The 14,689-nt window shown below is 46.8% G+C and overlaps 1 protein-coding gene across 1 annotated transcript in view; it reads right to left on the bottom strand.

Annotated features, from left to right (window-relative positions):
• Positions 1–7,053: 7,053 nt before the first annotated feature.
• Positions 7,054–14,689, bottom strand: part of LOC135908094 (endothelin-converting enzyme 1-like) — a 36,630-nt gene continuing 28,994 nt past the window's right edge. Inside the window, exon 4 of the mRNA XM_065439846.2 lies at positions 7,054–10,413. Coding sequence (XP_065295918.1) covers positions 8,308–10,413 — 2,106 coding nt within the window. The 3' untranslated portion in view covers positions 7,054–8,307. The remainder of the gene's footprint in view (positions 10,414–14,689) is intronic.

Raw genomic sequence — 14,689 nt, 5'->3', positions numbered from 1 at the left:
AATGTCGTGTGGGCCTATCTACTGGGAGACTTGCGAGGTGGTTGGTAAGGATCCGGGCGAAGTGTCTTGTGTGCACACGCATTGTTGCAATGCTAATGTGCGTTCTAAGAGTGGAATCTTGAGCGACTGCAATAACTTCCGTCGTTGACGCACTCCGCGGTAGGCCAAGGCATATCCTGAGGGCTTGGCATTGGATGCTTTGGATTATATTCAGGTTAGTTTGCAGGTGTTGGACATGACCGGTAGGCTGTACCGCAGGAATCCAATAAAGAGGATCCTGTACAGTTGCACCATAGATTGTATTGGCACTCCCTAGGTCTTTCCTGCTAGGAACTTAAACATATGGCCAATTCCTGTCAGGCGTTTTCTCACATAACTCAAATGAGGGGTACAGGAGAGATTTCTGTCAATGACCACCCCCAGGAATCTGTCACTCATGCTGTACGAGATCAATTGTCCGTCGACGAATATCACGTATGGAGAAATTGTTTTCCTGGTAAACGCCACCGCTGCACATTTTCATATATATGAAGCCCTTGTACTCGAAGGTAGGATGATGTTAAAGTAGCTATAGCCGCGCGCGAAGCTGCTGTCACGTCACAGCTGACGTCCAAATGCAAATGTCGTCGGCATAGATGGAGAGCCTAACGGTGCCTGGCAGGATGTCGGCTAGCCCAATGAGTGTTAGACTGAAGAGCGTTGGGCTCAGTACTCTGCCTTGAAGCACCTCACGGTTACGGTAATGCTGAGAGGTCGGGCCATCCTCGGTAAGTACGGAAAAGGATCTCTTATGTAGATAGGTACTTATCCAGAAATAGACCTTGCCACCAAGTCCTACTGCCTCTAACGCGTTGAAAATCGCTTCGTGCGTTACGTTATCGTACGCTCCTTCAACATCTAGTAACAGGGCAGTAGACAGTCTTTTGAAGGACTTCTGGTGCTCGACGTAAGTCACCAAGCCGATAACGTTGTCAATGGAAGAACGGCCTCGCCTAAAACCGGCCACTGCATCTGGATATACCTGGTAAAGTTCGAGGTACCATTCCAGCCGTGCTAGAACCATCCTCTCCGTTAGTTTTCCGATGCAACTGGCAAGCGCAATTGGTCGGTAATGATGCAATGTCTACAGGTGACTTGCCAGGCTTGAGCAGTGGAATTAGGCGACTGGTCTTCCATTCCAGGGGAACCATACCTGTCTGCTAGGAGTTGTTGAACAAGAGCAGGAGCACTTTCCGAGCCTCTTCGTCAAGATTACATAGGGCGCGGTAGGTTATACCGTCGTGTCCTGGTGAAGATGAACGCTTGCACAAGGCCAGTGCAGCTTTGAGTTCGTTCATGGAGAAAGGACTGCCCATGCAGGAGTCGCATGAAATCGGTGGGTGGTGAAGCGTCAATGTTCCGGTGGAACTAGTTTCGCCAGCAATCCTCCTGCAGAAAGCTTCGGCGACGTCAATCTCGCTGCATTGTTGCTGAAGGGCCAAATTCTTAAAATGGTGGCACTGCTGAGGGGTTCCACGGAGACCGCGAACAGTTCTTCATATGTGCGACAGTGGTTTTCGTGGATCCAAAGACTCGCAAAATGACTTCCATCTTTGCGATGCAAGTTGGTCCATGGGATACTGAATTTTCTTTTCAGTTCTTCTGGCCGACCTCAAGTCATCTACAGACTTCGTGCGCCTGCATCTTCGCTCTGCACGGTGATGAAGTGCACGAAGCTTCTCCAGCTCAATGTCGTATTCGGTGCGCGTATATATTCTTGGAAGCGAATGTGTGGCATCTTCTAGGGCACCCTTTATGATGTCCTCTAGGCTAGAGGACAAGTCATCACTACAGCTGTCTTCGACAATTGATTTGAACATCGGCCAGTCGATGCCGGCTAACTTGGAGTGCGTCAGCTCTTCAATCCTAAGGTAAGTGGGTAGGTGGTCACTTCCCCATGTTTCAATATCCGAAAACCACCTGATATCTCCCGTAAAGAAGCGTGAAACAAAGGTGAGGTCCCGGCAGCTACAGTAGGCAGTTTCACGCAGAAAGGTGGGGCTTCCACCATTTACCTAGCACAGTTCTTGTTCGGAGGCAAATGACACTAATCTTCTGCCTCTCGAGTTTATCTTAGATCTTCCCCAGAGGTGGTAGTAGGCATTAAATTCTCCAGTCATCACCAAAGGCTGCGGAGTCGGTGTCGTTATTCGCCGTAACCGCTCGCAGCTTAGCCGACTTGAGGGCGATGTGTAGGTTCCGACTACTTTGAAAGTGAGCTTGCCTTTCTTCACTGTGAGACATGCATACTGGTTTTCTTGGTCAGGTGGCACTGGATGATGGACATTCGTAATTGGGAACTTATTCGTGAACACAAACAGTCGAAAGCCCGACATGCGTCACTTAAGTCCTCTGGCGTTCGACTGAAATATTGATGCGTTCCGGACTTCGTCACTAAACGACGGCTTCTGGAGAGCCATGATTTCAACCAAGAGCTGCAAGTCCTGGGCTCAAAGTGTCCAGCACCTGTAGCGCGCTTTGTGCAGACGATGACTTCATGTTGGTAAGTATAACGCGAATGGCATTCATGAGCGACCGCAGAATGTTGATGACCTGGAGATCATCAGCCAGCGTCACTTCAACAGTTACCGAAGCAGTCGAAGTTGGTGGCTTTTGCGGCAACATAGCAGGGAGTTGTGCCCTCGGTAGCTGAGGCCATTCTACCGCATGGGCGAGCCTCTCCGCTTTGTTTGCTTTCATTGTATCTGTCTTCGTGGCACTGTGCGTTGACTCGGCAGTCCTTCTGATGGAAGATGGCGTGTTCCTATCTGCAGTTGCGGAATGTCGTGAACGTTTTCGGTGTCGATGCCGACGTCGCCGAACAGCAGCTGCAGCCTCTTGATGCATTGAATTGTCTCGCACCATTCGCTTTAGGATTGCGAATTCCTTCCGCACTCGCGGGCAATCCTTTGATGAGGCCTTGTGAGGACCATTGCAGTTAGGGCACTTTAGAACATCTGTGCTGCAGGCGTCTTCTGAATGGGACTCAGAGCACCGCGGGCACACGACGTTGTTCACGCAGACACCTTTTACGTGGCCAATCTTGCAACACTTGAAACACTGGAGGGGCCTCGGTATAAATGGTCGTACTGGATGGCGGACATGGCGTACTCTGACGTGTGAAGGAATGTTGTCGCCTTCAAACAAAATCTTCACACATCGTGTGTTTCCCAGTCTGAAAATCCTCGTAATGAAAGTGCCTTCTGTCGTTGGCTTGATCATTATTGGCAAGTCGTCATTCCGGATAGCAACGTCGACGTCATAAATGACGCCCGCGGTACCATCGTCGCCTGTAGGGACCATTTATCGCACCTTTACGTCGCCGATCTCAGTTGTGTTACGTAGGTCTTGTAGGGCGCTGCGATGTAAGGCACCAACTGCCAAGACATTGTTCCGCGAGTTTATTCGCATGTCTTTAATCTTATTTGGTGCGATTCTCTCGAATAACGGAGAATGGACTTGCCTGTTAAGGAGCCGCAAATTAGCCGGCTTAAAGAGCATGGTGTGCGGCCAGCGCAGCGGTGCACTCTTCAGGGTAGAAGCACTTGGCGACGAAGATACCCGCAGTAGTCTTCTTTTCGCTGAACTACACATCACTACCTGGAAGTAATCATCTTACGAGTCGTAGCTGTTCGAACATAACTCAGTGGCCTCGCTGTCTGTATCGCTTGACGCACTTCCACGTTTCCTGGACTCTATTCGACCTGACGACTGCACATCAGGAAAGTCCTCGGAGATCTCTCCATCCATTGCCGCAAGGAGGGAGCGGCAGCTCCCAGAAATGCAAGGAAAGAAAGCGAAAAAGCGGAGACAGAAGCACAGGCGTTCTATCAAAGAATCACCAACAGAAGCACTTATACACTCTACCATAGATGCTCAAACCCCACTAATCCGCGCTCCGAAGAGCCGCATAACTGACAATTCAGGCAGCTAGGTGCTGAGTGACATGTGCATTACTGGCCATGACACACCAAGAAAAAGTTATGAAAGGCAACCAGCAAAAGTTAAAGCGTCCCCGTGCTAGGGAAATGCTTATTTCGACCGGTGGCTGAAGTTAAAAAATATTTTAAAAATCAGGATTTGAACTTCTGACTATAGAAACTGAGCATCCTAGATAGCCCAGTCGCATAACTCAGAAGGCGGCGATGGTACCTTAAGGAGCAGAAGAAAAGCGTAGAGAAACCTAAATGTCAAAGACACACTTAGATTATCCGCATTAAACGCGTTTTTTTAAATAGGTAACGCTAGTTTAGGATATGCTGCACTTTCTTGTTTATGCATTATATTGCTGCGTGCGCGAGAGAAGGAAAAAAACAAAAGGGGAGAAAAGGGGAAAAAGCTGTACAAATGGTTCGAACATTGTAATTCTGAACCGCATGTAAGTAGGCAACAATGAAGTCGGCTACCTGCACTAGCCATTTTCAACAAGCTTGAACAGCAGCTGAACGATAAGGGAAGTGATATATAGAATCTCCGGGCTCACCGCAAGGTCGCGAGCCACGTACGCGCGCGGCCTCATCCAGCTGCTAACTGGCGCATCTAGCTGCCACAGGCACCAAAGAATCCTTTCTCAGACCTATAGTAGCTAACGAATTAGGAATGCATACCATCGAGTAACTGCAGCGAACGCGGCCCTCAACTAACAAATGGTAAATGTTATATCTCAGCTCTAGGCGCGCCTTCCTGTATCGGAAGTTTCTCGCATGTTATCGATTCTTCTATCTGTTGTCTGTTTTCGCCGAGATTCGTGTAAACAAATTCTGTGCGGACGAGAATACTGGTCTTCATACTATCACTTACGCTGGAAAGTTCGTTGAGCCATGTATAAGCAGCCGACGCGGCTGATTCGTAAGTATTATATTCGACAACCACCGACTTTCCCAGCCGCTTTGTTGTGCTCGAGTGTTGTTTTGCTGGGCACAAGTTCGCAGCTTGAATGCAGCTTTGACACTGAGTCGTTCTTCACCGTCTCCAGAACCAGACAATACACAGTACAGAACTCCACTTTCAAGGAATTTCATACCATGGCCATATTGATCAAAAATTAGTATGTCTAAATAATAAATTAGTTGAGCACTCTGTTGTGTGCGTTTCTCTTCTGTGCCTATCGTCAAAATGTTGCGCAGTCGAACATCTAATGGAATGTCTTACTTGAATCGAAGCCCGAAAATCATTGGCTGCCAACTGCGAAAAATGCTTAATTTACGATTGAAAATGGTCGTCAAAATGAGATCGCCATGCAATTGCTAAGGAACTGGTTCGTCTTCGCAGATAGATAGATAGATAGATAGATAGATAGATAGATAGATAGATAGATAGATAGATAGATAGATAGATAGATAGATAGATAGATAGATAGATAGATAGATAGATAGATAGATAGATAGATAGATAGATAGATAGATAGATAGATAGATAGATAGACAGACAGACAGACAGACAGACAGACAGACAGACAGACAGACAGACAGACAGACAGGCAGACAGACAGACAGACAGACAGACAGACAGACAGACAGACAGACAGACAGATAGATAGATAGATAGATAGATAGATAGATAGATAGATAGATAGATAGATAGATAGATAGATAGATAGATAGATAGATAGATAGATAGATAGATAGATAGATAGACAGACAGACAGACAGACAGACAGACAGACAGACAGACAGACAGACAGACAGACAGACAGACAGACAGACAGACAGATAGATAGATAGATAGATAGATAGATAGATAGATAGATAGATAGATAGATAGATAGATAGATAGATAGATAGATAGATAGATAGATAGATAGATAGATAGATAGATAGATAGATAGATAGATAGATAGATAGATAGATAGATAGATAGATAGATAGATAGATAGATAGATAGATAGATAGATAAACTTTATTCAAAGAATAATGAGAAAAACCGCTAATGGTCGGGGCCCTTAGTGCAGGGATCCGCTGGCTCCTGCCATCTTCTCAGCTCTCTGTATCAGCTGGAGCTGGTCGTCGAGGGCCGAGCTGGACAGCAGTGCCTCCCATTGTTCCCTCGTGGTGTCCGTGTCTGGGGGTTCTATGTTGTGTAGTGTGCACTCCCACGTAATATGGTATAGGGTTGGTGTGGCCCCACACCATGGGCATTCGTCCCTGTAGGCTGTGGGGTGTATCCGATGCAATATGTGTGGTGTATCCGATGTAATATGTGGCTGTGGGGTGTATCCGGTGTAATATGTGTGGTGTATACGATGTAATATGTGTGTAATATGTGTATCGATATAATATGTGTGGTGTTCTTCGCAGCAACGTTGCCCGCGATGTTATATCGATGCCTATTGTGATGCTATTTCTATTTTCGCGCTTTTCACGCTCTTGCAGTGGTCTGATTGACGCTGTGTCCGCTTTATCAATGGGGTCAGCTGGTCGGAAACAGTGGATGATAAGAACCACGTAAAATCCAGTGGAAGGCATCGCTATAGAATTACGGCCCATGAATTTTCTGCACCCGAATCATTCCCAAGAGTAGTGCCTTGTACCAATATTTCTGCCTGTTGATGTCCACCTATCTGGTAGCTGAACAAATATTCGACAACTACGAATATTGAATTCTTGAATCGTACAAGAATAGAATAACAAGTAGTTTTCGATTCATATTTAAGGTGTCTAATATTTCAAACCCCTGGATGCAGCCGATTTTCATTAATCAGTCGGCCATAACTTTGAGCAAAAGTCCGAGCAATGTGGGCCGCTGGCTTTTTTACAAAAGCCTGAATTCAGAAAAAAACCTGGTGCTCATGGTGCAGCTGGGTCATCGTGGTACGAGTACGCGAATTTTAATTCAACTGCTGGCGCTTGTAACACTAGATTTGTAGGCAAGGATAAGCAAGGCGGGAGTGGAGGGAACCTAGTAAGTGGAATGACAGGCTTCGATAGCATCTCTTTCAATGAGCGCCAGAAGCTGACAATTCACCGCAAACACTGCCAAATCAAATTGACAAGCTATTCAAACTGATGACGCGGGTACTAGCCAAACAGTGATTCGGATTTATCGCTTTTGGTACATCATATCTTTACAGGGACTCATTGCCGGAAGTGTTTCTATAACGTAGCAGCTGAATATTTACTGCAATTATTCCTAGTATGGCTTAAAACATGTATCAAATATCAAAACTAGAAACACACACACACACGCACGGACACATACAGATAACACTGTTTCTCGAACGTTTCTCAGTCAACGACACCAAAATGCGAAGACGAATCAGAAAATCGTTGCCCCTATTTTCGAAGCCAAACTACGGCTGTAAATGCGAAGTACACTCCCAGCGACGGACCTTTCTTGGACCGGTCCGGCGTTACATGCCGGTAGCTCTGCGGCACGGAGCTGCTGTCAGTTGTTGAAGATGGCGGTTGTGCTTCACGCTTCCACGGTGTACGAGCAACGAAGTTTTCTATGGAGCAAGGGGCGAACGCTCATCAAAATCCATAGGGAAATGCTGCGCATGTTGGGGAACGGTGTCTTGCATTGAGAAGTGCGAGGTGGTGGTGGTGTCGCGAGTTCACAAAAGGCCGTGAAGACTTGCATGAATATGAGTGTTCGGGGAGGCCGCGTACTTCGCTGACTAACGAAAAGATTTCCGATTGGGGCTCTCAACTTTAGTGCTGCGATGGGGCAAATCTCTCAACCAGTGCGGGGACTATGTGCAAAAATAGTGTAAGTCACGTTTAATGGTACGTTATATTTGTGATTACCTGTATGTACCTTATTTTGGCTAATAAAAAATAGGGGCAAAGACTTTCTGATTTCCCCTCGTAGCCGTCGTGGTTGAGGCACACTGATTGCCCCGTTTAGAGAGCCTGATCTTGGCTTTATGTCTCTTAGGCACAACCTCAGCACTGCTATGGTACTAGCTACGATGCAAGCGATCTTATTTGAGTGAGGCTGTAGAAACGTTATATTGGTTATATATTGTTCAAGAACGGTGAATCTGCGTTGTGAAACAAGAGCTACTGCAAAGTTCCACTTTAGATACAAGGGAGGATCCCCCACAATTATCTAAAAAAGGTGAAAGTGTTATCTATGTTACATGACCCAAGAGGTCTAACAAAGACAGAAATGTGCGTGTTATAAATTTCCATCATTAAGCTAAAAGTAGATCTTGTAAGATGATGTAAAATAATATAATTATTAATGTTTCATAAAACATTACTAGGTTCAAAAATATCATAGTTTGGAGCCAAAATAAAACGCTGACCCCACAAAACGTGGCGCTGCTCAGTAAAAAAAGGTACATCTATTCTTCGGGTTCATTTTGGATCCCACTGGACAACGGAACGCTTTGGCAAAAGCCGACGAGTGTCGCACGAGTTTGTTGCAGTCTGCCGAGAAAGGTTCGGTGATGCCGCTTCGCGTGCAAGTCATGTGGCAGATGGTCATAAAGAACACTTTCAACTCGCTCAAGTTCTTGCTGATGTGCGTCGTGCTTTCAGGATCACCGACCTCATCGAGGAACGCAGTGTAAGCAATCTCCAGCGCGGGTATCTCCGGAAACAGCGTTTCGTTTTCTGCTGTGGTTCGGGCGACGCAACTGTACCTGTCGTCGAAGGCTTCCTGCGAGGAGGCGCTCAGAATTGACTTGACAGGTAGCCCCTTTGGATGCCACCGAATGCCCTCCTCATCGAGGGCCTTCGCAAGTTGGAATGCCACCGAGAACCCGAATCCTCCGTAGAACATGGCCTTGGTGCCTCTCCTGTAGTACAGAGGAATGTTGACTGCTCCGACAGCGACACCCACGGAGTTCTCCACGTAGTCATAGTCAAAGTAGGGAAGCGCATAGTTTAGCGGCATGTCGAGCATTTCTTCGTATTCTGGCGTCCTATTTAGATTAATCAAGTTTAGAGTGGACGCGAGCCAGTATTCCCCAAAAGATGGAAGAGCATCAGGAAAAGCACGAAATATCTTTGCCAAATTTTCCTTATCCAGGAAGGCGGCGGGAGGCCAGAGTCGCAAATTGGCAGATGCGAGCTTTTCGGCAGCCACCACTCTGCTTTCAGAGTCGAGCCACGCGGACTCATTGACAAGCCTAACTGCCGTCGACACGAGGCGCTTGTAGCCGTGGTCGATCATTTGCTGAACGCTGTTTGTTATCTGGGAAGCAAAGTGCAGAGACGGAATGAGCGCCTTGTACGGCACCTCGACGTGGTAGCTGCAGAAGGCTGTTCGAAGGTTTATGGCTGTGCTATTGTCGCCATACATAGATATCAGGAATCTGCTGTCCACCACTGGCGTGTAATGCTGGACAAACTGCCACTCTAGGAACTCCAAGATCTGCTTGTTGGTGTAGTTCTTGAACAACTCGCCGACAGTAACGAAGAAAGCTCTGTCGGTGATGAGTGCAGCGTCTCGCGAACTTAGCGAGACGTCGACGGTGCTCTGCATGTCGTAGACGGTGCTCTGGAGGTGCGCCAACCATCGTGACGAACTCACAGTCGGCGTGTATGTCTCCAGTTGGCCGATGGGAAGTACCGCGGGGTGTTTTGGTAACGCCTTGACGGCGTCACTGAGCACTTTGAGAATTTTTCCTTCGAGCTGCTCTGCTTGGATTGCACGCTCCTCGCTTGCTGCTGTGCTGTCGTTGGAGAAAGCATGGTAGAACTCCATCCAGTATTTCATATAGGCGGTCGGCCCACTGCCTTTCACAACATTGTGCTGACGAAAGTAGCGGTTGATCAGAGGCGCTGGTTTGAGCACGATTGTCCACCGGCCTTCCTCTGTTCGTCGGCGTGCCATGGTCGGTCGCACTACAAACCAAAGTGGGGCCTGGAAGAAGTAGGCGAGCGTAATCAGTACGCGAAGGGCGTCGACATTTTCGTGAGGTGGCTTAGGCCAGTAAAGTTCCAGGTATTGCGTCATAAACGTCTGTAACTGCTGTATTCTGGACCCGTACATTGAGGAGTTGCTCAAGCAAGACTCTAGCATGGCCAGTGGCTTTTTGCCAACAGGGAAAACCTGAGAGCCTTGCTCTAAAGTTGCACTTAAGCCTGCAAACCAGGAGTAGACCATGTCTTCCATCGTTGACCCGTCGAATTCCTTCAAGTGTTTGCGCTGTGTCTGCGGCGACCAGTTGGAGCAGACGTGGGCCCGGAAATCGTCGCAGGCGTCAATGTTTGGCTCAGCAGCGCGCATGAGGAGGCTTGCGTGGAGGAGACAGTCGTCTGTGACGCACAGTTTTTCCTTGTGCCTCGGTCTGTTCGACGCGCGGGTGAGAAGAAAGGCCGTCACCGCCAAGAAGACCGTGGCGACCACCACGATGCTTATAATAGCATGCCTCTTCGTGAAGAACTGTACCGTTCCACTAAGGAATTCCTTGGGAGTCTTTGCCTGCGAATAAATTCGAATGGTTTCGAGAGTTAATGCGAAGCGCTTGCAAATTCTGGTACTTCGGATGTAGTCTACTATGAGATGTCGTTACGTAAACAGGCTGCTAATAAGTACTACATAATTATTGCTACAAATTTCAGTTGCTGTATTATTAGAGACATGCGCTTTCTTCTATTCTTTGGTAATCAAAAGCGCACGCATGGCTACGGCAACACGTTGAACAGCATATCAAGTGTAAAAGCGTCGTTTTGTTTTCGGTTGGGTTGGTTTCCTCGTGACTGGTTACATACCAGAGCAGTTGGGCAGGACATCACGGAAACACGTAGCTATAATCACTTAAATACTTTAACACTTCGGTAAAGCTGAATGCAGGACCATCGGCTTGATAAAGAAAATAATACTTTCTCGAAGTTACGGCTGCATTTGTCTTTTGCCTCCTACTCATCATCATCATCAGCCTGGTTACGCCCACTCCAGGGCAAAGGCCTCTCCCATACTTCTCCAACTACCCCGGTCATGTACTAATTGTGGCCATGTCATCCCTGCAAACTTCTTAATCTCAACCGCCCACCTAACCATCTGCCGTCCCCTGCTACGCTTCCCGTCCCTTGGAATCCAGTCCGTAACCATTGACCGTCGGTTGTATTACCTCCTCATTACATGTCCTGCCCATGCCCTTTTCTTTTTCTTGATTTCAACTAAGATGTCATTAACTCGAGTTTGTTCCCTCACCCAATCTGCTCTTTTCTTATCCCTTAACGTTACACCCATCATTCTTCTTTCCATAGCTCGTTTCGTCGTCCTCAACTTAAGTAGAACCCTTTTCGTAAGCCTCCAGCTTTCTTCCCCGTATGTGAGTACTACTCCTCCTACTCATGCTGGCGCAAAATCGATATCGCGTTCACCTATCACAGTTTTGAGCATGCTTTAATGAATGACTACATGCTCATCGCAGATCGAACAATTCTGATTAAAAAGGTTAAATGGTGTTTTCCGCATTAGCAGTTCATGATTATACATACTAGCCGGTAAGCTTTTCATTGCATAAAAAATAAGTACCACGAAAATAGGTTGTCAGTCTCTTTAGGAGGAACTTTTAGCTCGGGGGCTTCTACCTAAATACATGGAAAAGGAGAAATCTTTATTTTCTCGACAACCACCGCACCAAATTTTATGACGTTCGTTCAATTTAAAGAAAAAGCTAGTATGTAATGGCTGTCGTAGCAAATATCTTATTTAGTCCGTCATATTTTTCTAAAAAAAATTGTTACAAAATCTCAAGTTTTCAGAAAACGTTTCTAGAAACGTTACGACACTAACTCAGAAAAGCAAAATTAAATACTATTTCTATGAATTGCATCTAATAGTACAGCTAAAGCGGACAAAACTGATTTATTACGCGTACCTCTAGAATGTATCACTATATTGTGAGTAGGACTATTGCAAAACCCTTGTAGACAATGTAACCAATTTATGTAGAACATCAACTGACATACCAAACTTGTCCGCTTCCAATGCCCTAATGGATTCAGTTTACAGAATTTCCATATCTGTTCTAGGTGAAGAGCTACGAAATTGTAAACTTCGTGCTTCTATTTTTTACGAACTTGCCACTTTTTTCAAATTCCCTTTAAAGAGCTGAAGCATTAAATCAAAATTTCGCTTCTACCAGTCACTATAATTTATCCTTCTCTCTCAAATACAACAAACTTCATTAAATTCGGTGCATTGGTTATCTCAGAAATGCATTTCTGCATTTTACATGTACTTGAATAGGTGGCGTTGGTGTTGGGCCCGAGCTAAGCCTTTTCTCCTAAGCTCGCACTGAGCAAATAATACTGCTAGAGCAACGCAGATGTAAATGTCATTTGTCACAGCGCAGAGAAAGGTAGGCGCTCCTCACTCCGACGCATCAACGAGCAATAATATTTTGCCTCTGGCATTTTAGTTCTGATGTGCAAAGATTGCTCATGAAATGTTTCCCTCATGACGGTGTAGATGGGTGTGCGAACTGGATGGCCCCTCCTGCGCATCCGTAGCTCCATAGCTCAGGCGCCGTTCCTTCGTCTGACACCAATAATATGTTACACTCTTTAAAAAAGTTTATGCCTTTTGGGTCGTATCAAAAACAATAGCAGTAACATTATGCGTTGTCTGTCTTGCCCACATTTCCTTTCGTGAACGCTTTGAGCACGGTACTTCCAAGTCACGAACGGCTTGCGCGTTAATAGGTTAACGCAGCATTCTCGACAGGAATATACCGAGCGCTAAGTTTTTAAGAAAGGAAACTCAAGCAAGGCAGATAACGATAAACGCTGTGGGTTAAGATACAACCCAAAGGGCACAAACCTTTGAGAGTGAATATTCATGACACAGAGATGTGTTGGTTTGTCGCTCTCACTTGGATGTCTACAAACTACTTCAAATGGGCAGAGTAGAATTTTTCAAACTCACTGCTATAGATTTAATGGGTTACTAATAGTGGTGGCGGTCCTAAGTGTGCCACAATACTGACGAACTAAACGGCTAAATATTACTTCCTGTTGCAGAATTGACGCTTGCGCTCTTAGAAGGAATCCTGAAATCTGCTCGTTTTAAAATTGCCCACAAATTCAAGAGTGGGCGAAAGGAAGCTTCATTTTTCTTTTGCCCTTTTTCTTACTGTTTTCTTTGAAAACATATAAGCAGTAAGGAGAATAATCCAAATGCACAGTCATCTGGCCACACCAACCGCTTCCGCCATCTTCCGAGGCTCGGGGATCGACGTAGTGTAGTGATACAGAACTCCATGCAAAACGTGACAGCCACCTCCATCACCCAGCGATTATTGAAGAGTGAACATGACTGTGCCCGGACCAGCTGCCGGACGTGCATGGTTCGATACTCACTGCTGGACGCCCACCGGTTTATAAGACGGGTACAAGCATCCCCCCAGCCAGGCATCCGACTTTCCATGGTTGCGTTGCCTAATTGAGGCTAATTCGTTTAGACCGCTATACTTATGATTCAAGACCCAAGACAAACAAAGCATCGTGCAATTTACCAATGGGCCCGCGCAAGCGCTCGCTTCTTCGCCGCATGAAAGGAATCGGAAGTTGCTCCAGAAGTAACAACCAAGTGAGGCACGGAGCCGAATTGACATTATTGAAGGTATTTGAGTTTTGCCTGTAGCGCCGGAATCGCTTGCCGACTAGGATACGCTTTGCGCCTTCGTCCAATGTTTCTTCGACTTGTTTAAGCAAAGCCTCCACAGGGCCTTCCGGGGCGCTTGTAGAACCGGTTTGTAAAAGTTCCTCCAATAAGTTCTATTTCGGTTCCGCGGTTCGGCTAGAAATAAATCAGCCCGGTTTCCCGTTCAGCTCCGGCTCCATTCGATACTCTGCTTCATGTGAAAAATCGAAGTTTTGGTGTTAGCGCTGCTCTTCGAAGGTGACAGAGTTCCCTGCCCGAAACTATAGAGTGCTGTGGTTGCTCCAATCACGTTCGCTTTTTGTTTCAATCGTGTTAAACGGAAATAGAGCACTGCACGAGTCTGGGGCAGCCCGAAAGCCCAGGCCCAGCCCGGCCCGTGGTCCTGGCTGGGGTCGGGTAAGCTATCTCTATTGCTGGTCCGGGCGGGGCTCGGACCAAAGAGCTTCGGACTCAGGTCGAGTCCCACACTCGGTCTTCCCTACAATCGGCCCGGTTCTCCGTCAAGCCCGTTATAGGCCAGGTATTATATTGGTGACTCTTGAGAACTACCTGCTACGGGTAGGAAAAGGTTTATTTTTCAGCATTAGGTGGGGTGATTTGGGCGTGGTTTGTTCAGGCGGGCCAGAGGGCCATCAATCATGTTTAATGGCGACCTATTCAGCTCGTTTTATGGCCTGGAGTTCGATGTCCATGGTAGAACTGCGCAGCACCACCTCCTATGGTAAGGGAGAGAATATCAGGTTAGGAACAAGCTTGCCTTCCTCGCAGTCCCATATGTGATTCAGTGTTGCTAGTTCCCCACAGAACCTACAGGGAGGACTCAGCCACTTGGACACAGTCAAAACTATCTCCAGAAAATGTCTTGTGCCGCGGATCGTATTTTCACAATTACCCAGAATTGGACCATGCTTCGCTTACTCTTAAAGGCTAACGGGGTCAACAGTGCTGGGGCGGTTCAGACTCGGCCCAAATCTTTCGGGACTGGGCTGATTAGGCATCAAGTTTGAAACCACCAGGTCGGGGTGGACGAGGATCCACACGCACTTTAGAGCTCGGGCCGGGCCCGGGTCTGAAAAAAACTACC

This window comes from Dermacentor albipictus, chromosome 5 (assembly GCF_038994185.2).
Source record: "Dermacentor albipictus isolate Rhodes 1998 colony chromosome 5, USDA_Dalb.pri_finalv2, whole genome shotgun sequence".
Lineage (NCBI taxonomy): Eukaryota > Metazoa > Arthropoda > Arachnida > Ixodida > Ixodidae > Dermacentor > Dermacentor albipictus.
Note: the sequence above shows the minus strand (reverse complement) of the source record. Positions and strands in the feature narration are given on the sequence as shown.